The sequence below is a fragment of the Ochotona curzoniae genome, unplaced genomic scaffold (assembly GCF_017591425.1).
Source record: "Ochotona curzoniae isolate NIBS_2020 unplaced genomic scaffold, NIBS_Ocur_1.0 scaffold_2453, whole genome shotgun sequence".
Classification (NCBI taxonomy): domain Eukaryota; kingdom Metazoa; phylum Chordata; class Mammalia; order Lagomorpha; family Ochotonidae; genus Ochotona; species Ochotona curzoniae.
The window spans coordinates 14,267,878-14,291,001 of record NW_024467094.1 but is presented as its reverse complement, the minus strand read 5'-3'; the positions used below and the strand labels follow the sequence as shown (position 1 = coordinate 14,291,001).

Below are 23,124 nucleotides of genomic sequence, written 5' to 3'. Positions count from 1 at the left end.
TTCTATACTCCGATTACCCCCAAAGGCCACAAGAGCAGAACTGTAGCAGGCCAAAGCCAGAAGCCTGCAGCTCCGTTTGGTTCTCCCCCTAAGTGCCTGGGCCATCTGGTGCTGCTTTCCTGGGCACATTAGCAAAGAACTGCAAGTGGAGCAGCTGTGACCGCTTCTCCTGTGGGATGCCAGCATCACAGGCAACGAGTGGTAGCCTAACCTGGTGTGCCACAAACACCCAGATGCCCTTTTAAGACATTATGCCAGGTGAAGTAAGCCAGACACAAGAGAGCTATATTCTAGATTGCAACTTCTATGAGGTACCTGGAATAGTCAGATTCATAGAGACAGAGGATGGTTAACTAGGGCTTGCAGTGGAGACTGAGGAGTCACTGTTTAATGGTTTTGGACCGTTTCTGGGATGATAAAATTCTGGAAAGGAATAATATCATTTTATATATTTAATGCCACGGAACTCTGCCTTTATAGCGGTAAATGTTTATGTATATTTTGTTGTAGTGTTGCAAGTAATCCTCTACCTGTGGCGCTGAGCTGGCATGCCATGCAGGCACCAGTTCTAATCCTGGCTGCTCCAGTTCTTCATACGGGAGCCCCTGAAGAAGCTCCGGGATTAGCCCAGCTGCAGTAATTGAGGCCATTTGGGGAATGAACCTGTGGATGGAAGAGCAATCTCTCTAACACTGACTTTCAAGTAAAATTAAATCATTTAAAAACACACACATTGATCATAAAAGTGGGGGGCTGTGTTCTATTGTACTACTTGTTTTTGTTTATGCCAGAGGCACTGTCTTGATTACTGTAGTCTTATGATAAGTTCCAGAATTGGGAAGTGTGAGCTATCTTTGACTTTTCCAAAATAATTTAGGCTATTCTGGGTCCCTTGCGTATTTTCATATTTTAGGCACTGTCCCTCCATTTAGTTTTTCATTGAACACTGTCTTGTACTTTACAGTGTACAAGTATGTGCTGCTTTGTTAAATATAAATTCCTAAGTATTTTATTCTGTTTTAAGGAAATTTTCAGCTTGTTCCTTGCTAGTATATTCTTTGTTTTAGCATATAGAAACTACAGTTTCAATAAGTAGGTGAATTTATCAGTGTAATTTTTTAACTATTTGTATTTCTCTTTTTAAAAGATGTATTTATTTTTAATGGAAAGGCAGAAGAGATTTACAGACAGGAGAGAGAGATCTTCCATCTGCTGTTTCACTCCCCATATGACCACAGTGGCTGAAAAAACAGTCTAAAAATTTTATAAAAGCTTTTGTCTTTCCTTAGGAGGGTAATAATACTTAAATTTTTCCATTTGTTTAAAAATCACTAGTAAAAATAATTTAATAAGGACATCTCTCTTTCTGTTTTTTGAGAGAACGTTGGGCTATCTCTATTCTGCCTATTGAAAAGCAATAAGAAGGACCAGCCCTGAGGCATAATGGGTAAAGCTGCTACCTGCAATGACAGCATGCCACAATCTCATGTAGGTTCATATCCCAGATGCTGCACTTTGATCCAGCTCTCTGCTAATAGCCACTGCACCCATGTGGGTGACCTGGAAAAAGGTCCTGACTTCAACCTGGCCATTGTAGCCATCTGGGGAGTAAACCAGCAAAAGCAGAAATAATAGGGTCTGGCACAGTGGCTTGATCCTCACCGTATGATTGCTGGGATCTCATATGGGTGCTGCTTCGTGTCTCAGCTGCTCCATTTCCCATCCAGCCCCTTGCCTGTGGCCTGAGACAGCAGCAAAAGATAGTCCAATGCCTTGGAATCCTGTGCCTGCAGGGGAGACCCAGAGGAGCTTCTGACTGCTGACACAAGTTTTAGATAATTGGCCACATTTGTGTTATCAATCCACTTACACAAATGTGCTTGTGTCCATTTATGTATACAAATACATGTTTTTGCCGAAATATGAAACTTCATCCCAAATGTATCTTCTAGAAATGAGGATTTATCTTAAAACTAAATTTCATAATCTTATTAGTGTTCTAGGAAATGTAAGCATAGATATGGTACTTAAATATGCCCTACATTTTCTCATTCCTCCTGTTGTCCCCCAAATTTCATTTGTAGGGATTTCCCCCCAATTCAGGAGGCAGGCAAGGATCACATCTTTGGTTGTGTCCGTGTAGTATCCGTTAATGTAAGGGAGGACCTCTGCCTTTTTTTCATGCAGTTGTCATTTCTTCGGTATAAAACCAATGGTTAGTGTAGAATGTCCCACAAAGACTTGTATTTGTCTAGCTGTTTTCATATTTAAATTAAAATTCAGCCTTTTTGGATTAACTGCTGACTAGGTGATGTCATCCACATCCCATTTCATCAAATCAGGAGCCACAAATGTCAGCTTGTTCCACTTTTGGCCTTGGCTGAGTGCCGCTGCTCACGCTGTGAAGCCCCGTTCCCTTTGTAATAATCCGTGGAGAAATCCTAGTGTCACAACTTCTCCTGCCGCAGTGGCAAACAGTTGTCATCTGCTGATCATCTTACCTGCCGGTGATTTCCTCCTGTCATTCCTTCTGCAGTTTTGTAATTTTTTTTCTTTTCCCAAATAGATCTGGCAGTATGAGGAATCTTCAAAACTACACCCAGAAACTGCTTGTTTTGCAGTTTCTTAGTATAGTGAAGAGCTCAGAATGTCTCTGGATGAAATGTAACTTCTGCGTAAGTTCTGAACCTGCTGCTGCAGGAAGTGGGGGAAATGCTCAGGGTCTCTCTCTTTCCAGGCACGTGCAGTGACTCACCTGCTTCCCGTGCCCCCTCGTGGTGCGACGAGGACACACACAAGTTGCAGGTCCACTGAAAAGGTGGAAAGGTGTGTCCAGGCCCAAAGGGCCTTGCACACTATGACAGTGCCTTAGAGCAGGTATCAAACTGATGGCCTCAGGTCAAAGCAGGCCCTCTCTCCGGTAAAGTACTATTGGAACAAGGCCACTTTGTTTATAGCTGCTTTCACACAGCAAAGGGGAGAACTGAATAGCTGAGAGAGACCCTAAAACTAGATATTGGCTGTTGACAGAAAACACTTCCCAACCCTTGCTGCAGTCTGATAGCAGATTTCCCATAAATGATAAATGTTAGCACTTCTAGTTAGTACTTTGCTGCAACCATATGCCATAAATTACATTCATATAAGTGTAATCAAAGTAATTAAGATACATCCACTTGAAATCCTGCTACTTCCAAACACTGCTGTTTTAACCACAAACTCTGTGAATACAGGATCTGTTATCCAAATGCCAGTGTCTTCCTCCCTTCCCTCACCAGCCCACCTTGCCCATCAGCCAGACGAACCCTCCTAAAGAAAACATGATTGTGATCCCAAACTGCCTTGCTCAAGAATCTGCACTGTCTGCCTGCTGTCCTGATGCCCGATCTCTTGACTTATTAATTTTCCAGGCCCCACCGTCAGACCCCTCCTTCCCGAGTCACACTGCCTAACCAGCAGGGCTGGGACTGAGCCGAGGCACAACACACTTCAGGCACAAAAGGCACTTAAAACTCAGTAAGCAAGACAAACTACTTTTTTTTTCTATTTTAAATAGTTTTTAAAAATATGGAATGCTTTACGAATTTGTGTGTCATCCTTGCACAGGGACCATGCTAATCTCTGTATCGTTCCAATTTTAGTATAAGTGCTGCCGAAGCAAGCACTTTTTTTTTTTTAAGATTTGTTTATTTTTATTGGAAAAGCAGAACAACATGGGGAGGAGAGGCAGAGAGGAAGATCTTCCATCCGATGGTTCACTCACCAACTGGCCGCAACGGCTGGATCTGAGCCAATCCGAAGCCAGGAGCCTCTTCCGAGTCTCCCACGCGGGTACAGGGTCCCAAGGCTTTGGGCCGTCCTCGATTGCTTTCCCAGGCCACAAGCAGGGAGCTGGATGGGAAGTGGGGCTGCTGGGATTAGAACCAGAGCCCCTATAGGATCCTGGTGCATTCAAGGTGAGGACTTGAGCTACTATGCTATCAAGCCTCAAGCCAGGCCCAAGATAAACTACTTTAATGTGTATTTCCAAATCTAAGGTAATGCCAAACAAAACAGCACATTCTGTCTTATCTTTCAGCATCAAGCTAGTCCTGTTCGGCCCAGTTTCACTGTTAAACATTTGTGACACCTGCCTCCTGGAGGTCCCTTGCCATCCCTCCAGCATTCACTGAATGTTAGCTTGTGTTAATAAATGTCTAATGTTTTGGCTTTGAGACATATAGCCATCTGCTGGTTGGAGGCACAACTCCCTTTCCTGGTCTTATAATTTTCCATAGCTACAGAACCTCTTGAAATTTGATAGAAAAACAGCATGCCATTGGTTTGCCGTGCTTCACTTGGTGTTCCTTCAGTCACACCAGGGAAGTGCATGGACCCAGGGAGTCTCACAGGTGGTTCACTTAGAAATGAGCCTAGTGGACCCTGCGCAAGAACCTAGCAGCTAAAGTCCTCGCCTTGAACGCACCAGGATCCCATATGGGTGCCAGTTCTAATCTTGGCAGCCCTGCTTTCCATCCAGCTCCCTGCTTGTGGCCTGGAAAAGCAGTAGAGGATGCCCAAAAGCTTTTGGGCCCTGCACCCACGTGGGAGACCTGGAAGCTCCTGGCTCCTGGCTTTGGACTGGCTCAGATCCAGCCGTTGCGGCCAGTTGGGAATGAACCATCGGATGGAAGATCTTCCTCTCTGTCTCTCCTCCTCTCTGTAGTTCTGCCTTTCCAATAAAAATAAAGAAATCTTAAAAAAAAAAAAAAAAAGAAAAAGAAAAAAAATGAGCTTAGCTTACCTTGTGCATGCCAGGATCCCATATGGGCACTGGTTTGTATCTTGGCTGCTCCATTTCCCATCCAGGTGGATTTTTTTTTTTTTCCTAGATGGAGGGGCCAGTGAAAAGTGGCTGGTCTTGAACATTTAACTATGAGGGCCTGGTACAGTAGCCTAGTAGCTAAAGGCCTCTCTTTGCATGCTCCAGGATCCCATATGGGGGCACTGCTTTGTGTCCCAGCTGCTCCACTTCCCGTCCTGCTCCCTGCCTGTGGCTTGGAAAAACAGTGGAACATGGCTCAAAGCCTAGGAACCCCACACCTATGTGGGAGACCCCAGAAGAAGCTCCTGGCTCCCGCCTTCAGATCAGCTCAGTTCCAGTCATTGTGGCTGCTTAAGGAATGAATCAGCGAATGGGAGACCTGTCTCTCCTTCACTCTGTAAATCTGCCTTTCTAATAAAAATAAGTCTTTAAAAGCAGGAAAAAAAAAAATTTACCTATGGGGCCCAGAGCAATAGCCTAGGGCTAAGTCCTCACCTTGCAACCTCCCAGGATCTCATATGGGCATTGGTTCTTTTTTTTTTTTTTTAAAGATTTATTTTTATTATTTTTTCATTGGAAAGGCGGATATACAGAGAGGAGAGACAGAGAGGAAGATCTTCCGTCCGATGATTCACTCCCCAAGTGAGCGCAACGGGCCGATGCTGTGCCGATCCGAAGCCAGGAGCCTCTTCCGGGTCTCCCACGCGGGTGCAGGTTCCCAAAGCTTTGGGCCGTCCTCGACTGCCTTCCCAGGCCACAAGCAGGGAGCTGGAAGGGAAGCGGGGCTGCCGGGATTAGAACCGGCGCCCATATGGGATCCCGGGCGTGCAAGGCGAGGACCTTTAACCACTTGCGCCACCGCGCCGGGCCCGGGCATTGGTTCTTGTTCCAGCTGCTCCATCCACTTCCCATCCAGCTCCCTGCTTGTGGCCTGGGAAAGCAGTTGAGGACGGCCCAAAGCCTTGGGACCCTGCACCTGCATGGGAGACCCGGAAGAAGCTCCTGACTCCTGCTTTCAGATCAGCTCAGCTCCAGCTGTTGAGGCCATTTGGGGAGTGAACCAGCAGATGGAAGATCTCTATAAATCTGTCTTTACAATTAAAAGAAAAAACTTGAAAAGATAAATATACAATCTTTAAAAACAAAAAAAGAATGACCTTCCATGTGCTGCTATGGCTGGAGCTGAGCTGATCAGGAGGTAGGAGCCCCCTCTGGGTCTCCTATGCAGGTGCAGGATCCCAAGGCCTTAAACCATCTTTTACTGCCTTTCCCGGCCACACAGAACTGGATGGGAACTGGGGCAGCTGGGATGTGAACTGGCGCCCAAATGGGATGCTGGCACTTGTAAATGGAGGATTAGTCAATTGAGCCATGGCACCAGGCCTGGAAATGGCTTTTGTGAATCAATAAGGTGGGCAACTTCACTTAAGCCAGCTAAGGAACCACACACCCTCTCTGCAGCAAGTGGAATCAATCATCCACGTACTTCAAAGGGTACTTACTCTGCCCTTAAACCATCCTAGATTTAGGGGGAGGGCTTGGTTGACAGGCCCTGCCCTGAATACAGCTCTAAACTTCTTGCTGCCCAGGCTTCTGCCTAGTCTGGCGGGTCTGGAGACTTCAGTGGGCAGGTCAGCTTTGAGACTGGGGCCTCCAGGAGTCTGGGAAATCTCCTCAGGAAGTATGTGCTTCCCCCAACTCCCCAAGCTCTCTGGGGTGTTCAAGGGAATGTTATATAGAGGAGCAGAAACTGCACTCAGCTGGATGGCAAACCATGCCCATGTGGGATCTTGGCGCACTCAATGCAAGAATTCAGTCACTGAGCCATCACACCAGACCCTGGAAAATCTTTGTCTCTCCTTCTCCAAGATCTGCCTTTCCAATAAAAAATAAATCTTTTTAAAAGATTTTTTAGTGGAAAGCTGGATATACAGAGAGGAGGAGAGACAGAGAAGATCTCCGATGGTTCACTCCCCAAGTAACCGCAATGGCTGGAGCTGAGCCGATCTAAAGTCAGGAGCCAGGAGCTGTTCTGGGTCTCCCATGCGAGTGCAGGGTCCCAAGGCTTTTGGCCGTCCTCAACTGCTTTCCCAGGCCACAAGCAGGGAGCTGGATGGGAAGCGGGACTGCCGGGATTAGAACCGGTGACCATATGCATGCAAGGCGAGGACTTTAGCCGCTATGCTACCACATCAGGCCCAAAAAACAAATCTTTTAAAAAAAATCTTACCCAGCCCAAGTTTGTCATCTGTAGATATTTTTATTTTTATTGGAAAGGCAGATTACAGAAAGACAAAGATCTTGCAACCACTGGTTCATTCATAACTGGAAGCCAGAAAGGAGCAACCCCTCAAAATTATAATAATACTAATTTATGTGTTTGTTTGAAAGGCAGTTTTCCCATTCACTGGTTTGCTCCCCAGATGGCCACTGGGGGCTGGGCTAAGCCAGAGCCAAGAACCAGGTGTTATTTCTGGGTCTCCAATGTGAGTGCTAGGTGCTCAAGCACTTGAGCCATCTTCTGCTTCTCTCAGGCCACCAGCAGGGAGCTGGATCCTAAGTGGGGCAGCTGGGACACCAACTAGTGCCTACAAGGCATGCTGGTGTCACGGGGACACTTAACTGCCACAACTGGCCTGGCAACTTTCCTTTAAAGCTTTACTTTGTCCACAAACCAGTCTCTCCCCTAGCTCAGCTTCCCCAGGCATCCCACACCAGTCTCCCTGCCCCCAAGGCCATGTCTACGCACCCCCCGCCCCCCGGTTTAAATCACATCCCATCTCACCTTCCTACTGTCCATTCCCCTTTCACAAAAATGCTTTCCTGCAGAGTAGCAGAGAGAAAATTCATATCCACTGTTTCACTCTCCCAAACACAACTGCTAAGGCTGGGTTGGATCCAAACCAGGATCCGAAAACATCTGGATGTCCCATCGGAGTGGCAGAGACGCAGGTACTTGAGCTAAGGGTGCACATTAACGCGGCTATGGATAGGAGACAGAGGTGGGAGTCCATCCTAGGCACTCTGAAATCAGATACGGGTATCCCAAGTGGCAGTGTAACCTGCAGTGCCACAACACCCAACCCTGAACACTCCCCTTCGAGTCAGCCTTCTCTCCACCTGATTGCCAGCCACCACCATCCTAGGTGGCTTTGGGGCTTTCTGTCCCTTGCCCTTATCTTGCCAGGCTTTCTCCTCTACAGCATTTCTGCCACACTCTCCCTTGGGCAGACACCAGGAATTCAGACCCTGCACCTCTTGTCCTAACACAGACACACACACACACACTTTCTCCCTTCCAGTCACCAACCACTCTGGCCTCACATCTCTCCCCACCATTTCAACCCTTCAAAATCGCCTTTGTCTTCTGGATCCAAACTTTAGGTGAGGTCAGCTGCTTTTTCCAGAGCAGACACCACCCAGGAGCACATGGCCTCCAGGGACCAGCTACCCATCCACATTGCCCTAGACTCACAGTGCCCAAATCCTTGGGGTCGGGGGAGGGCAGGGAAGAAACCACCTCCCTAATTCTAACCCTCACTCCTTAGATGTAATTCTCCCATCTCCCATCTGAAAGATAAACACATCCATGGAGCGTCTCCCTCCAGCCCCTGCCCCGCTGCTACTGCTCTTCATGGTCAGAGGTCTACACTGCCAGCCCCCGCGGCATGACTCTCACCTTGTGGCCCTTGACACGGGTGACCCTCCTTCCTATGACGCCCCCCCCACCTCGACCCCCTCCTTCCAGGCCCTCCTCTCTCAAAACTTCATCTCCCATCAGACTCTGTGTGCGTCCAACCCACGTCTCAAGCCAGATAGCTTCATCCAAGTAACCGCCGCCACTCCCATGACCCGCTGCGAACTCGCTTCCTGTCCTAAGAGGCCAATGGCGGCCCCATTTCTCCTGTCCCAGACCAGACCCATAAAGATCCTAATTTGTTGAATGAATAAATGAATCGTGGATCCTCCCTCACTATCTTAGTTCTGCTATGGCCGTCCAGCTGGTCCCATCTGCTTCCGCCCACTATCCCACACGGAGCGTCCGGGCCACGCGTCCCGCACTGTTACCGTCTTGCCCTGCCCCCAGTGAACCGAGGCCCCCCTCTGGCCAGCACCCAGCGGACTGCGAGACCCGGGCCGTGGCCTGGCGTCCACCCTCGGCTCCTCGGCGCCCCCGGCCACCCACGGCACCCCTGGCTCCCCATAGCCCTCCTCAGCCCACGGCCACTCTCGGCACCCGCCCCCCGAGTCCCCACGGCTCCCTCGGCCACCCTCGCCCACCCTCGCCCACCCTCAGCCACCCGGCTCCCTCAGCCACCCCCAGCTCCCCTCGCCCACCCCCGGCTCCCCGGCCGCGGCTGGCCACGCTCCGAGCGACGTGGCCGGTTCAGGGCTCCGCCCCTGTCACGCGGCATTTGCGGTGACCAATGGCAACCAGTCGCAGGGTGCCCACTCCAGGCGCACGCGAGCCAATGGACAAGTCCTGAGGTGGGTCCCGCCCCGCAGCGCGCCTCATCCGCTTCCCTGGCAGCCAATGGGAGGCGCCTGCGCGACCCTCCGAGGGGCGGAGCGGCAGCTGAGGCGGCGCGTTTCGGCGAGGCGCGCGGACTGCGGCCTCCTGCCGGTGTCGGCGCGCGTCGCGGAGCGCCGAGTGGCCCGGAGCGCGCCCAACCGCCCGACCATGAGGTCCCCGGCCGTCAGACGCTTCCTCGAGTGCCTGCTGGGCCTCTACTTCGTCGCCCACATCCCCATCACCCTGTTCCTGGACCTGCAGATGGTGCTGCCGCGCGAACTCTTCGCGGTGGAGGTGAGCGGCGCCGGGATGGGTGGCAAAGCTGGCGAGGCCCCCGGCGCCCCGCGACGCCTCCCGAAGTTGCGCCCGCCTTTGTGCCGGTTCTGCGGGGCCCCGCGTTCTCTGACTCCCACTCGCCGTCTTCCTCGCGCTCCCGGCTAGCGGGGGACAGACGCGTCGTTCCCCTCGGGAGGTGCCGTCCTGCCCTGGGTCCGTGCGGGGTCCCCGCGGTTCCCTTCGGGGGCTGCGGCCAGCGGCCGGGACTGGCCGAGGGTCTGAACTCACGACGTCCCGAAACCCGCCGAGGACTAGATCCCGTGGAGGGCGGCTGCAGGCGGGACCCACAGCTGGCACGGGGCTCGTGGAAGCGGGACGCCTCGCCTCCTGACCCCAGGGTGTTGAGGTGGAGACTTCGGCCTTCCCTTCTTCCCTGGCATTCCTGCCCTCTGCCCTCTGCCCGCCTGTCTGTGGAACCGAGGGGGACGGACCTGCCCGCCTGGAGTTCTTCAGGCCACAGTTCTCCCCTTCAGAGCAGGACTGTCTCCCAGTGGTGTGTGGCCACGGTGCAACGCCCACTCGTGCAGATCTCCTCCACTTGAGTAACTTCTAGAAGCGAATGTAACCGCCAGGACCTGGCCCGGATTCTCCCTGGGGGAGGCATAGGTAGTGTGTGGCAAATGCGCCGCGCTGTAGTCTGGGTTTCTTGGTTCTGCTCTACCAAGGCTGGCTGAGATTCGGGGCAAGGCAGGGCTCTGATCCTCACCTCCAGAGAGCTGGGGATGGGGGAGGCACAACGCCGCGTCTTACCAGGCTAATCTAACACCTGCAAGCCCCAACATCCCATATGGGCTTAGGTTCATGTCCTGGCTGCTCCACTTCCCATCCTGCTCCCTGCTGATGTACCTGGGAGAGCAGCAGATAATGGCTCAAGTTCTTGAGACCCTGCGTCTGCATGGGAGAGTCAGAAGCTCCCGGCTCCTGGCTTCAAGCTCAGCTCCAGATGTTGTGGCCACTTGGAGAGTGAGTGAACCAGCGGATGGAAGACCCCTCTCTCTGCCTCTTTCTTTCCATAAATCTGCCTTTCCAATAATTCTTTTTTAATAAGAGAATTGTGTTGTTATATGTCCAGACACAGGTTCTATTTGTTTCCTATTGCTACCATAAGAAACAATCACACACAGAGGGACTTATCCCAACTGTATTTATCTCTTAAAGATTTTTTATTGGAAAGGCAGGTCTACAGAGAGGAGAAAGAGACAGAGAAAGATCTCTCCGCTAGTTCACTCCCCAAGTGGCCGCAATGGCCAGAGCTGAGCTGATCTAAAACCAAGAGCCAGGAGCTTCTTCTGGGTCTCCCAGGTCACAAGCAGGGGGAGCTGGATGGGAAGTGGAGCAGCAGGCACATGAACCTAAGCCCATGTGGGATCCCAGGCAAGCAAGGCAAAAATTTAACACTAGCCTGTCCAGGTCTCCCAAGCTTGTTTGTAACGTTTTATTTTCATTTTATTTGTAAGACAGAGACAAAGATTCGCTTGATTCGCATCCCACGTGCCCTCAACAGCCAGGGCTAGCTGGGCCAGGCCCAAGCCGGAAACCCAGGACGTCGGCTGGGTCTCCCGTGAGGGTGGCAAGGACCCAAGGACTTGAGCCAGTGCCGGGTGTGTGAGATTTGTAGAGGGCTGAATCAGAAGGAGCTGCGAGGTGAACCAGGCGACACCTAGGAGTGACGCAGGTGTCCCAAGTGGCACTTTTAACTGCGGCCCGCGGGATTTAGTGTGCAGTCGGAGAGCTCCCTGTCCAGGCCCGGCCTGTGGCTCTGCACGGGGCTGCCGGCCTCCCCTGGCGGGGGCTGCGTCACCACAGTCTGTGTGGTCATCATGTTGCCACTTGGTCAGTTAAGTCTCCCTTTTCCAGGGACACTTGTAACATGTGAAGGGCACACCAGATAACCCAGGGAAACATCCCCATTGCAAGATCTTTACACGGATCTGTAGGGTCCCTTTTTGACATAAGAAGAGTCACAGGTGCCAGAGATTATGATGTGGCCATCTTGGAGAGCAGTTCAGCCTACTACATGGACCAGGTAGGATGGAGGGATTTAGGAGGGTCGAGGCTGTGGTGCCGCACGTTAAGCCTCTGCCTGTGGGAGTCAGTTCATGTCCCCGCTGCTCCACTTCCCTACTAATGGCCTGAGAAGGCAGTGGAAGATGGCGCCCACGTGGGAGACCTGGAAAGAACTCCTGGCTTCAGACTAGTCCAGCTCCAGCCTTCGCAGCCATGTGGGGAGGGAACCACTGGGCAGAAGAGTTCTTTCTGTAACTGCCATCTAAGTTTATGGGAAATAGAATTAAAAGATAGCTTTATTTTGGTGCAAAAATTTTGAAGTCAGTGCAGAAAGTTCATGAGCATGTCTGCTGGTTTCTCCCTCCTGGGTGAGCCCGCTCCACGTCCTAACTCCCATGATGCCATAAAACGTACCCAGTGTCATGGTGACCCCACTTGTCTCCTTGATGAAAATTTTAAGATTTACTCATTTATCTGAAAGGCAAGTTGACAACGCTCTTCCATCCACTGATTCACTCCCCAGGTGGGCTCACCTGAAGCCCAGCTGCAAGTCACAGCACTTGCGGTTCAGCTTTGGCCCAATGCAGGCAGGCTCTGGCCAAAAGGCGGGTGGCATTAAATAGCCAAGAGCAGCCTGGCTGGGGAGGCGTGTGCCCTAGGTTAGGAATGCTGATTTTGTTGTTTTTTTGTGAGGAAGGTAAAACTGTCAGATTCTCTTAGGAAAATGCCAGTTTAATTTTTAAGATTTTCTTCTTATTGGAAAGGCCAAGTTTACACAGAGGAGAGTGTGAGAGAGAGCTTCCTTCGCTGGTTAACTCCCCAAATGGCTGAGCAGATCAGGGAACCAGGAGCTTCTTCAGGTCTCCCACGCAGGTGTGGGTGCCAAGGACTTGGGCCATCTCCCACTGCCTTCCCAAGCCATAAGCAGGGAAGCTGGGTCCGAAATGGAACAGCTAGGACATAAGCTGGCATGGGACGCCAGTGCTACTAGGTGGAGACTTAGCTTGCCACACCACCACCTTGGCCACAGAAGACATGCCAGATTTTAATACCCATTCATTTTCCTCCCTAAAAGAGTGAATTTTCGGGCCAGGCGTGATAGCGTAGTGATTAAAGTCCTCATCTTACACATGCCGGGATCCCATATGGGTGCCAGTTCTAATCCGGTGACCCCTGCTTCCCATCCACCTCCCTGCTTGTGGCCTGGGAAAGCAGTCAGGGATGGCCCAAAGCCTTGGGACCCTGCACACACGTGGGAGACCCTGAAGAGCTCCTGGCTCCTGGCTTTGGATTGGCTCAGCTCCAGCCATTGTGGCCACTTGGGGAGTAAACCATCGGACAGAAGATCTTCCTCTGTCACTCCTCCTCTCTGTATATCCACTTTACCAATTTAAAAAAAAATGAATGAATGAATTTTCCCTTTGAACTTAAATGCCTATGGGAAGACACTTAGTAGTTGGGCTGAAAATTACAAATCAACAACAGCTGGAAAACTTTCCTAGGCTACAGACTTCAGTTTGCACAGGAGGGTGGGAAGCATTTTGTAGGATGGTTTGTGGTTAAGTGACGTTTTCTGCAAAACGGTGAGCGTCAGGCTGGACCATCAGCGTGCATTAGAGAAGTGCAGGTTCTTCAGCAGCAGCCCCTGCTTCTCGGTAGCTGTGTGCATGGCCACTCGTGGATGGCAGTGAGTGTGTCATCTGTGAGGTAGAAATGCAGGCAATTATCTCCTTGGGCAGAAGGAAGTGTAGGCTAATAAGTAGTGAGCAGCTCCACATGTGTCATCAGTCACATGAAGGCATTTGCGCATGGCGGATTTGAGGGACGCCGGCTCTCTTTGTGCAGTGGGGACACTGGTCAGCCCTGCTTCCAGACGGGCAGGTGGGCACGGCGACAGTGCAGGCCTTTTCCACCCACCCTGGGTCCAGGCCTGGTTCCTGTGGCTGAGTCATTAGGAGAGCGGGCTGATGAGGATATTTACTTCAGTGTGGCTACGCTCACCCTGCATCCCCCAGACAGCAGAGTCTTCGCAGCCTGCCGCAGTGTGCAGGGCTGCGTACCAGTGGCATACGAAGTGAGACTCAAAGGCTGCCGGTGCTGCAGGGAGTCTTCCCCGGGTATTTCCCTCCCAGCAGCTGAAGCCAGGAGCCTGGAGCTCTGTAACCCAGGTCTCCCCTGGGCTGGCAGGGACCCAGGCACTTGAACCATCTTCTGCTGATTTCTGAGGTGCACAAGCAAGGAGCTGGATCAGAACTGGAGCCAGTGGGACTTAAACTGATGCTGAAATATTGGATGTTGGTGTTGCAGGGAGTTGGATGTTTCTGTGAAAGCAAGAGTAGACACAGACCTTCCACCTGCTGGTTTGTGCCCAAATGGCCCCAATACACTGAAGCCTGGAGCCAGGAGCTTCCTCTGGAGTGTGCACATGCGTACAGCGGCCCAAGCACTTGGGTCACACCTTCCACTGCTCTCCCAGGCCATCGGCAGAGAGCTGGATCATTAGTGCAACAGCTGAATCTTCAACTGGCACCCATATGAGATGCAGAATTTATTTTTATTGAAAAGGCAGAATTTTACAGGCAAAATTTTGGTTCAATCCCCAAATGGCTGCAACAGTCTGAAACCGGGAGCTTCTGGGTCCCCCACTCACCCCATGTGGGTGCAGGGTCCCCAAGGCTTTGGGCCGTCCTCGACTGCTTTCCCAGGCCACAGGCAGGGAGCTGGATGGGAAGTGGAGCAGCTAGGATATGAAACCCTTATGGGATCCTGGCACTTGCAAGGTGAGGATTTAGTCACTGAGCCATCTGGATCAAACATTTAACCCCAGGTGTTCATTTTACAGATGAGGTCCGGCCCTGGAGGGGCAGTGACGTCCCTTCCGTGTTTCCTTCCACCTCACCATCCTGCAGTGCCAGAAACTCAGACTTCAGCTCAAGTGCAAATCAGAGATCACATGGTCAGCAAACTGACTGTCCAGCCAGAGGCTCTCTGCTGTCGATATTCTGCTAAGACAATGTTTGTTTCTGGCTGTTTGCTTCCAACTTACTTGCAGAATGGGGCCTCTATTTCATAATATCAAGGGCTTATCTTTTGGTTAAAAATTAACAGGAACAATATCCTTGGATTTTTCCATTATGAGATATTCTTACCTTGGAGTTGTGTTTTCCTTTTTTTTTTTCTTTTTTAAGGCAGTTACTTCACAGCCCAGATGGCCAGACCGACCAGGGCAGGGCCAAACCAGAGCCAGGACTTAGCATGTTAAGCCTCTGCCTACAGTGTTGGCATCCCTTAAGGGTGCTGACTCAAGACCAGTTGCTCCACTTCCAATCCAGCTCCCTGCTATGGCCTGGGAAAGCAGTGAAGATGGGCCAAGTCCTCGGGTACCTGCACCCACATGGAGACCCAAAGAAACTCCCAGCTCCCAGCTTTAGATCTGCGTCGCTTTGGCCATGGGGCCATTTGGGGAGTGAACCAGACAATGGAAGATCTCTGGCTCCCTCTCTAACTGCCTTTCAAATTGAACAAACAAAAAAAAAAAATCCTAATTTTTTTAACCTGAGGTTAGTCTCCCACTTGGATGCAGGGACCCAAGCACTTGGTCTGTCCTCCACTGATTTCCCAGGGACGTGGATCAGAAACGGAGCAGTTGAACTTGAGCTAGTGCCCCTACGGGATGTCCGTGTCACCAATAAGCTTCACGCTCTGGCCTGCAGTGCTCCCCCCCACCCCCGCTGCCTTTATTCATGCTAAGCCTTGTTTGGCTTTGAAGGCCCGTTTATCAGGACTGTGCCCCCTCTGGGCTGCCTGTGCATCTGCTGCCCACAGCTGTGTCCACGGGCACTTGAATCTGTGTCAGACACAATGGTTAGGAGGCTGGGGCCCTAGCCAGCCATGAGACCACTTATTCTCGAACCTGGCAGGGGCCCAGAAGCCCTTGCTCTGGGGCAGTGTGTTCTGTTAACATGCTGCTGGGTTCCTGAGAAAAGTGAACCCTGGGGGAGTTAGAGCAGACTTCTTCCTGGTACTAGAGTTAAGGTAGCCCCCACTGTCTCCCCGGGGGGTTGGTTGGCTCTTACCACCTGCCTCCCGGATGTGGAGAAAGCTTTGGGGTCCTGTGCCCACTTGCTGTTGTGAAAGGGAAGGCAGAGAGATTCTAGCGGTGGGCAGGGGTAAGGAGGCGACACTTGGACCTCTTGGGCTGCATTGTGGACGCTGGGGGAGAAGCCATTTGGAGACTGGGAGCCCTGCACCTGCCCAGGCCGGTGGCTGCACTTCACCACACTCGTTCTCTTTTTCAGCTCAGAAACGTGCTGCAGTGGTACGCCAAGGAGTTCAAAGACCCTCTGTTGCAGGATCCCCCCGAGTGGTTCAAGTCCTTCGTGTTCTGTGAGCTTGTGTTTCAGCTGCCCTTCTTTCCATTCGCAGCATATGCCTTCTTCAAAGGTTAGTGAAAGTGGTGGGAATTCCCATTCTTGCTTAAAGTGTCTCCAAGGACAGTGGGCAGTCCCTGGAGTGTGAAGGCCCACAGGACCGATCCTTTAAAAAAGGCAGTGTGGCCCTGGCTTCCTGTCACCTGGTCGTCATCTACAGCTCTCACAGAGCTGCTGTGCCCTCCCCACAACCACTGATTTATTGCTGGATTTTATTTCCATTTTGAATGGTATTGTGCCAGTGTATGGGGTTTCTGTGTTCCCACAAACACCCCTGGTTCTCAGGACTCGGGGAGGGAGCAGGGGTCGCAGCTGTCACACTGCGTGCTGGGCAGAACACCTACAGTGCTCTGTGCGCGGACTGCCCTGAGCCGCTCTGTCCCCCACCTCCACAGGAAGCTGCAAGTGGGTTCGCACTCCAGCCATCATCTACTCTGCTCACACCATGACCACCGTGATCCCGATCCTCGCCACACTGCTGTTTGAGGACTTCCCCAAAGGACAAGGACCGGGGACTTTCTCTGAAAAACTCATCCTTGTTTCTGTCTACCTGCCCTACTTGCTCATCCCTCTCGTCCTGCTCCTCTTCATGTTGCGGAATCCCTACTACAAGTCTGAGGAGAAGAGAAAGAAGAGATGAGGGGACCCCTCCCGGCCCAGGGGACACGGCCATGGGGCAGCTGCCTTTTAGACTCAATACAAGAACTCCCAGAACCCGTGTCTGCAGTTGCTTTTGAAGCGTGCCAAGCAGTGGCAGTGTACAACACTGAGGGGGTGGTGGGTGCTAGGATGGGCACAGGGTGTGAGCTGGATTCTGGCCAGTAGTGCCAAGACCACCTCACGTGTCTCAGAACCCCCGCGGGCTGCCCACGGCAGGGTCTCATCACTGTACTCTGGAGCTTGGTCTTTAGCTTGTCGCCACCTGCCAAGTGGAGACGGGATGTCTCTGGCATCTTCAACTTTGAAATCAGGCCTTTGCAATTCAGTAAAAACTCTCATTTTCTTGCTTCCCCAACCCTAGGGGGAAGGAAGAAAATCCACCAGAATTGGTTTAACTGTGTTCCCCCGCAGGCTCACCCCAGTGCAGCTCCGTCAGAAGCGGGTCACGCTGAGGTGCTGGTCCTTACCTCCCCCATCAGCAGACCACCACCTGAGATGGCTCCCTGGACCCGGGTCCAGTCCAGCCAAGGACGTGTCCTGCACTGCTCAGCGTCCTGCTCGCTTGGCCTGGAGGCAGTGGGCCCCGGGTGCCCGCAGACCCCTCTGCCCTGGCCCACTGAGCTGCTGAGCCCACCTCTCTGCCGGCTGGGACTGCTGTTTGATGCGCGTGTTTCTGGTCCAAATAAAGGCAGCTGCGGCCCCTGCCTGGTTTGTTCTGGGATATTTGTTCAGTGATGCCAGTTAAAAGGTAACTCAAACCACATGAAAATAATTTATTGCTTTCCAAAGCTGAGTTTACAAGAATCAAGGTGTGTGGCCTGCTCAGTTCAGGTGGATGGCAGGGGTTGTGAACACACACCTGCGGGGCCACTGGCTCCCGGGACCTGGTCCAGTCACTCTAATGGGACAGAGGAGGTTTTTGTTGGTTTAGGAGACTTTTTTCTTTTTACCTTTGTCCCACAAAAGGGAAATCTTCAGCTCATTTCTGAAAAATAAATTGGTCGATAAATTCATTTTGCTCTGCTTCTACTTTACACAAAGCTTCGTATTCAACACGGTACCTGAAACGACAGCGACAGGAGCGCTCAGCGAGGAGCAAGAAGTGAGGCATGCGGGGGTCCCGAGAGCTAACGGGGCAAGCCCCCACAAGCAAGCCCTGAGCCTAAGAAAGCGATCCCACCTGGCCCCAGCCACCAGCCAGCCCTACCGCCTCAGCTTCCCACTCTGAGCTGAAAGGCTGCTGGCCTTCCTAGCGAATGACAAGTGAGATGCTGTTTTTGGGAAAACAACAGCAGTGAGCAGGACAAGTGGGTGAAGAACGCGGTGTGCAGCGTGACTTCTCACCTCTCCAGCTGCATCTTCTTCTCTGCTATGAGAGCCTGAAGTTGCTGCTGTTGGGCTTCTCGTTGTTTTGCTATAGATTTGAGCAAGTTCCGAGAGCCAATGGCCTACGAGAAGCAAACAGCATCAACAGGGCAGGCCCTTGGGGAGCTGGAGCAGAGCAGGAGGAAGAAAAAAGGCAAAGTGGAACCCCACAGCTTTGGGGAGAGGCACACAGTGCCCCCTGGCCTGTCTGCTGGTGCGCTTCCCTCAGCCTTCATTTACAGGAAATCAGAGTGGTAATATGAAGAAAAAGAAATGACGGAGCCTGCTGGTGTTGTCGGTTCAGTGGGTCAGCTGGACCAGAAACGAGCCATCAAGTCGTCGTTTCCCGAGGAGCCAGGGGAGAGCGCGGGGCAGGCAGGGGTGGGGACGTGCTCACCTACCTTCATCTTCTCATTTTCAGCTTCCTTTGCAAGTTGGTCCACTAGCTCAATTAGACCACCAACTATTTTCTGAAACTGGCCAATCTCTTGAAGAAAGAACAAAAAATAAAATGCTTCCTCAGCATCACCATTTCCCCTCAGCATTTCTTGGCTAAAGGACAGTTTTGTGCCTACCAGCTAGGACACACTAAGACCCTAAGTCCCCACTGAACCAGCCAGTTGTCACCTCAGGCTACAAAGGCACCAGGCCTCTAGTGGATGCCCCCTCCTGCCTCCCTGCACGTGACCGCACAGGGCTGCTGCAGGAAGACCTCAGGACAGCACAGCGCCTCCGGTCTGGCCACGGGGACAGCAAAGGATTTCAGAAGATTCTCCAGAGATTGAATCTCCAGTTTACTTCCCTCAGTGGAGTGGAGAGCATGAACGAAGACTCATACTAGAACCCAAGCCAGCTGCTGCGAGCCAAGCACTCCAGCTCACAGGGTCCCCAAAGGGTGCAGGTCTCTGGCCCTGGTGACATGGGCAGCCTGGACACGATTCCTAGAGATTCCAAGCCAAGCAGGACTTCAGTCAGCGGGCTGCTTCCAGACTCCAGTTACAGCCTCTAACAGCTGCAGGTGAAAACTTCCAAGATACCAAGAGTATAATTCCATTTGCTACCACCAAGCCATGCATGATTCTGCTTGATGGTTTCCAGGGGGATGGGGAGATAACCTCAAAAAATGGTGTATCTACAAATACCCTCCCGGGCTGCTGCTTAGCCCAGGTGCATGGGGACCCACCCTGCCACCCTCGTAGGAGTTCCAGGTTCCTAGCTTTGGCCCGTCTCAAACCTGGCCATTGCAACTGTTCCAGGAGTAAAAAGTAATGGAAGATCTCTTCCCCTTTCTTTTGCTCTACCTTTCAAATTTTTATGTATTTCAAAGACATACAGACATAATCTTCCATCAGCTGATTCACTCCCCAAGTGGTTGCAATGGCTGTGGCTGGGCTAGTCTGAAGCTAAGAGCTTCTCCCAGGTCTGCCAGGGCCCCAAGCACTTGGCCATCTTCCACTGCTTTCTCAGGCACATTAACATAACAGGGAAATGGATCAGAAGTGATACAGCCAGGACTTGAACCAGTGCCTACATGAGATGCTGTTGCCACAGTGGCAGCTTTACTGACTAGGCCACAAGTGCTGGCCTGCAGCTAAAATTTTCTTTAAATAAGGGGGGGTCGGCCTTGTACAGTGGGTTCAGTCACCACCTGTGATGTGGTATTCCATTCTGGCCTTGGTTCAAGTCCTGGCTGCTGCACTTCTCATCCAGCTCCCTGATAACACAACAGAACAGAAGATGGCCCAAATGCTTGGACCCTGCCAACCACGTGGGAAACTTGAGGGGAGTTCTAGGCTCCTGGCTTTGGCCTGGCCCTCTGGGGAATTCACCAGCAGATGGGACAATTCTCTTTCTCAGAAACACCCTCCCATCCCAAGCTGGTTTGACAAGGCACGGGGGACTTGGCACAAGAAGGCGGGAAGACAGGTGTGACACCAGGGCTTGGGCGCTGCTACTCACTGCTCACGAAGTCCTTGCACTCCTCCTTGAGCTCTGTGGTCTGCTGCATAACCTCCGGGTCCAACACACGCAGCTTGTTGAGCTCGTCGAAGTGCAGCCCCGCCTCCCCCAGGACATCCTTGGCCATAGCTGCAAAGAAACCAGTCTCAGGCCCCGCCAGCTGTCAGCACCACGGAGCCCAGCAATCCAGAGGCTCACCTCTCCCTCAGCCCACGCCACCCGGCCTCACCTGCTTCCCTTCCACAGCCCCTAGAGAAGCTCTACTTGCAAGCGTGACAGCGGCAGTCGGTAGGAAGCGTGTCGCAGGGCAAGGGTCAGGAAAGAATAAAGTCCAGGTGCTTGTCACGGGCATCGTCCACTCAACACACACCTCGAATGCCTACTACGTGCCCACATCGCTAGATGCTGGGGGTAGAGAGCTGAATGCAACATGGTGCCTGCCCTGGAGGACACACACATGAACTGAGCATGGGTACCGGCTTAGGTGCTTTACAGAAATACCACAAGGGAGATGGGGTCCGAGTGACAGCCCTATTTACATGTCCCCAGCTGTGTTCCAGAGGACACAGACACTGAAAACACACAAGAACAAATGAAGCAAGAAATATGAATTATAAATTAGAGTGGAGGTCAGCTTTGTGGCACAGGAAGCTGAGCATCCCATATTGCAACACTGGTTCAAATCCCGCCTGCTCCATTTCCCGTCAGCTCCCTGCTGATGTGCCTGGGAAGGCAGCAGAGGATGGCCCGCGTGCTTGGGGCCCTGCGCCCACATGGGAGACCCCAGTGAAATCCTGGGCTCATGGCTTTGGCCTAGACCAGCCTTTTGGTAAACAAACCAGTGAAAAAATGAATATTTTCTAGACAACTGGGGTTAAAAAAGTTTTTAAATTAGGAGAATGTTAGCAAAAGGTGCACTACAGAATACTATATACTTGCCTGAATTGGTAACCAAAGTTGGGCTGAACTTTTTCTAACAGAAAATGCAAAAAGGAATGAGTGAAGTGTCAGCAAGAACATACCAAGGAGAGCGCACAGCAAGCCCGCCAGGCCCAGGCTGCCTAGAGGAAAGGAGAGGAGAGGAGAGGCTGGAGCCAGACCAGACCACCAAGCTTCATGGGCAAGCGACAGGCTGGAGTGGTTTTTTTTTCACACATAGCAGAGGATCACCAAATATGCCTTCCCTCCTGGGCACCCTGCATTCATGGGTCAGGAGGAAAGTCCACCCTCGTGCTGGCTTGAAACAATTACAGGGCTGACCCTGTTTAAAACTGGAGGACTAGGACAGTGGCCCTATGCCCACCCCAACCCTCCGTGCTGCCCTCCCTTAGCCTCCCCGTCTCCCTTCCACCTGCCCTGAAAGGGGGTGACGCTGGGAGTAACCACCCCAAGGTGTCCCACGGGAGGCGCAGTGGTCAGCGGAGAGGTCGCCAGAACCTCTGACCAGAGGATTAGAACTGTACACCTGATTAACCAGCCTAGGGGCCACCTGCACACCCCCAGCTTCTGGGCTCACTAGAACACCCTAAAGGAAGCCAGCATCTTTGTTCAGAAACTTAGTTCTTTGTTTTTACAAAGAGACAACTGGAGAGACACTTTCCATGCTTCTGGTTCACTCCCCAAAAGCCCACCACCCCTACGGCTGGGCCAGGCAGAAGCAAGGTGCCAGAGCCCAACCCAGATCTCCCCCAGGGCTCGTGGCGATACCCGTACTCAGCCATCCCCCGCTGCCCCCAGTCACTGCACCGGGCCCTGCCCCTTTGGAACCACTTCCATTATCCAAAGCTTTCTTGCGATCAGACTTCAATAACCAATCTGTCACCAGGCCTGAGTGTGCTGTCACCTAACAACAAATCAGGAGTTAGTAATCACAAGGTGATGAGTCAGACCAGCAGCTCCAGAGGGTGGCGTGGCATGAAGGAGCCAACTCCGGCTGTGGCTGCTGCCCCTCCCCTTGGAGCAGGCCTGTATCTGCAGCTCCATCCACTGCGATGAGCAGTATCCCACAAAGGGATCATGGTGCCCCAAAGCTGCAGCTAAACATGCGGTGCTGAGGTGAGCGGCAGCCAGGGCACTCCAGGCAGAAGGCCGCAACGGTTTTAGAAAGACACTCAGACCAGCACAGCAGCGTAGCAAGTTGAGCCAAGGTTTGTGATGTCTGCTTCCCATATGGGTGCCGGTTCTAATCCTGGCAGCTCCACTTGCCATGCAGCTCCCTGCTTGTGGCCTGGGAAAGCAATCGAGGACGGCCAAGATCTTTGGGTCCCTGTACCTGCGTGGGAGACCCCAATGGAGCGCCAAGCTCCTGGCTTTGGCCTGGCCCAGTCCTAGTTGTTGTGTTCATCTAGGGACCAGCTGATGTTAGATTTAACTGTCTATCCTTCAAATAATTTTTTTAAATCACTCAGAAGTGGGGCCGGTGAAATGGCTCAACTGGCTAATCCTTAGCCTCTAAACATAATGCCGTGTGGGGGGACCTGCAAGAAGCTGCTGGCTCCTGGCTTCAGATCGGCTCAGCTCCTGCCCTTGTTGTCTCGCACGGTGAGTGAACCAGCAGACGGAAGATCTTCTGTGTCACTCCTCCTCTCTGTATATCTGCTTTTCCAATAAAAATAAAATAAATCTTAAAAAAAATAATAATAAATCACTCAGGAAGAAAAGGGCAGGTACATGGACATCTGTTTGTGTTCACGCCAGAGGCCGTCAGGGCCGCGCGCAGCGGGAGCCGTCTCTCCAGCCGGCTGTCAGGCCTGGCGCTGGGCGCGAACCCACGGCCCTGGCGCGGCCGACCGGCAGGCCGGAGCGGCGGTTTACCGACTCGGGGGCCGGAGGGGCCGGGCTGGGGGCCGCGGGGCCACGAGGCGGCGCGCCGGCCTGGCCCGGGTGAACCCCCGTAACGACACCGCCAGCGCCGGGCCTGACGGGGCGCAGCACCCCGGAAGAGGGGAGCCCCCCACGGCCTACCTGTCCTCCTCGCCGCCGCGCGCTGCCCCCCGGGCCGACGCCGACCGCGGCCACTGCCACGGATACCGGGCCCGTGTGAGCAACGT

The 23,124-nt window shown here is 52.4% G+C and overlaps 2 protein-coding genes and 1 non-coding gene across 7 annotated transcripts; 1 reads left to right on the top strand and 2 right to left on the bottom strand.

Annotated features, from left to right (window-relative positions):
• Positions 1-3,561: 3,561 nt before the first annotated feature.
• Positions 3,562-3,665, bottom strand: LOC121170625. The gene has a single exon (XR_005886042.1). It is a non-coding gene; the product is annotated as a U6 spliceosomal RNA (small nuclear RNA).
• A 5,753-nt stretch (positions 3,666-9,418) lies between these two features.
• Positions 9,419-17,452, top strand: TMEM97 (transmembrane protein 97). Its single transcript, XM_041000938.1, has 3 exons — positions 9,419-9,611; positions 15,959-16,103; positions 16,486-17,452. Exons 1-3 carry the CDS (start codon positions 9,486-9,488, stop codon positions 16,728-16,730), a joined length of 516 nt encoding a protein of 171 aa, XP_040856872.1. The 5' UTR covers positions 9,419-9,485; the 3' UTR covers positions 16,731-17,452.
• A 57-nt stretch (positions 17,453-17,509) lies between these two features.
• On the bottom strand, positions 17,510-23,117 carry IFT20 (intraflagellar transport 20). 5 transcript variants are annotated; one of them, XM_041000941.1, is made up of 6 exons: positions 23,039-23,107; positions 20,304-20,516; positions 20,075-20,203; positions 18,517-18,602; positions 18,095-18,198; positions 17,510-17,811 (listed from the first exon to the last, which is right to left on the bottom strand). In XM_041000941.1, exons 3-6 carry the CDS (start codon positions 20,199-20,201, stop codon positions 17,730-17,732), a joined length of 399 nt encoding a protein of 132 aa, XP_040856875.1. In that variant the 5' UTR covers positions 20,202-20,203; positions 20,304-20,516; positions 23,039-23,107; the 3' UTR covers positions 17,510-17,729. The 5 variants fall into 5 exon arrangements, with proteins under 5 accessions (XP_040856875.1, XP_040856876.1, XP_040856873.1 ...); XM_041000942.1 differs by lacking the exon at positions 23,039-23,107 and adding an exon at positions 21,097-21,229 and having other exon boundaries at positions 18,513-18,602; XM_041000939.1 differs by lacking the exon at positions 23,039-23,107 and adding an exon at positions 21,097-21,214.
• Between the last annotated feature and the right edge of the window lie 7 nt (positions 23,118-23,124).

Coding starts and splice junctions, on each gene's coding strand:
- IFT20 (XM_041000940.1), bottom strand. CDS start 20,201: ATGGCCAAGGATGTCCTGGGGGAGGCGGGGCTGCACTTCGACGAGCTC. Junction 18,199..18,516: donor CTGAAAATGAGAAGATGAAG/GTAGGTGAGCAC, acceptor TGCTTCTCGTAG/GCCATTGGCTCTCGGAACTT. Junction 17,812..18,094: donor AAGAAGATGCAGCTGGAGAG/GTGAGAAGTCAC, acceptor CTGTCGTTTCAG/GTACCGTGTTGAATACGAAG.
- TMEM97 (XM_041000938.1), top strand. CDS start 9,486: ATGAGGTCCCCGGCCGTCAGACGCTTCCTCGAGTGCCTGCTGGGCCTC. Junction 9,612..15,958: donor GCGAACTCTTCGCGGTGGAG/GTGAGCGGCGCC, acceptor TCTCTTTTTCAG/CTCAGAAACGTGCTGCAGTG. Junction 16,104..16,485: donor AGCATATGCCTTCTTCAAAG/GTTAGTGAAAGT, acceptor CCACCTCCACAG/GAAGCTGCAAGTGGGTTCGC.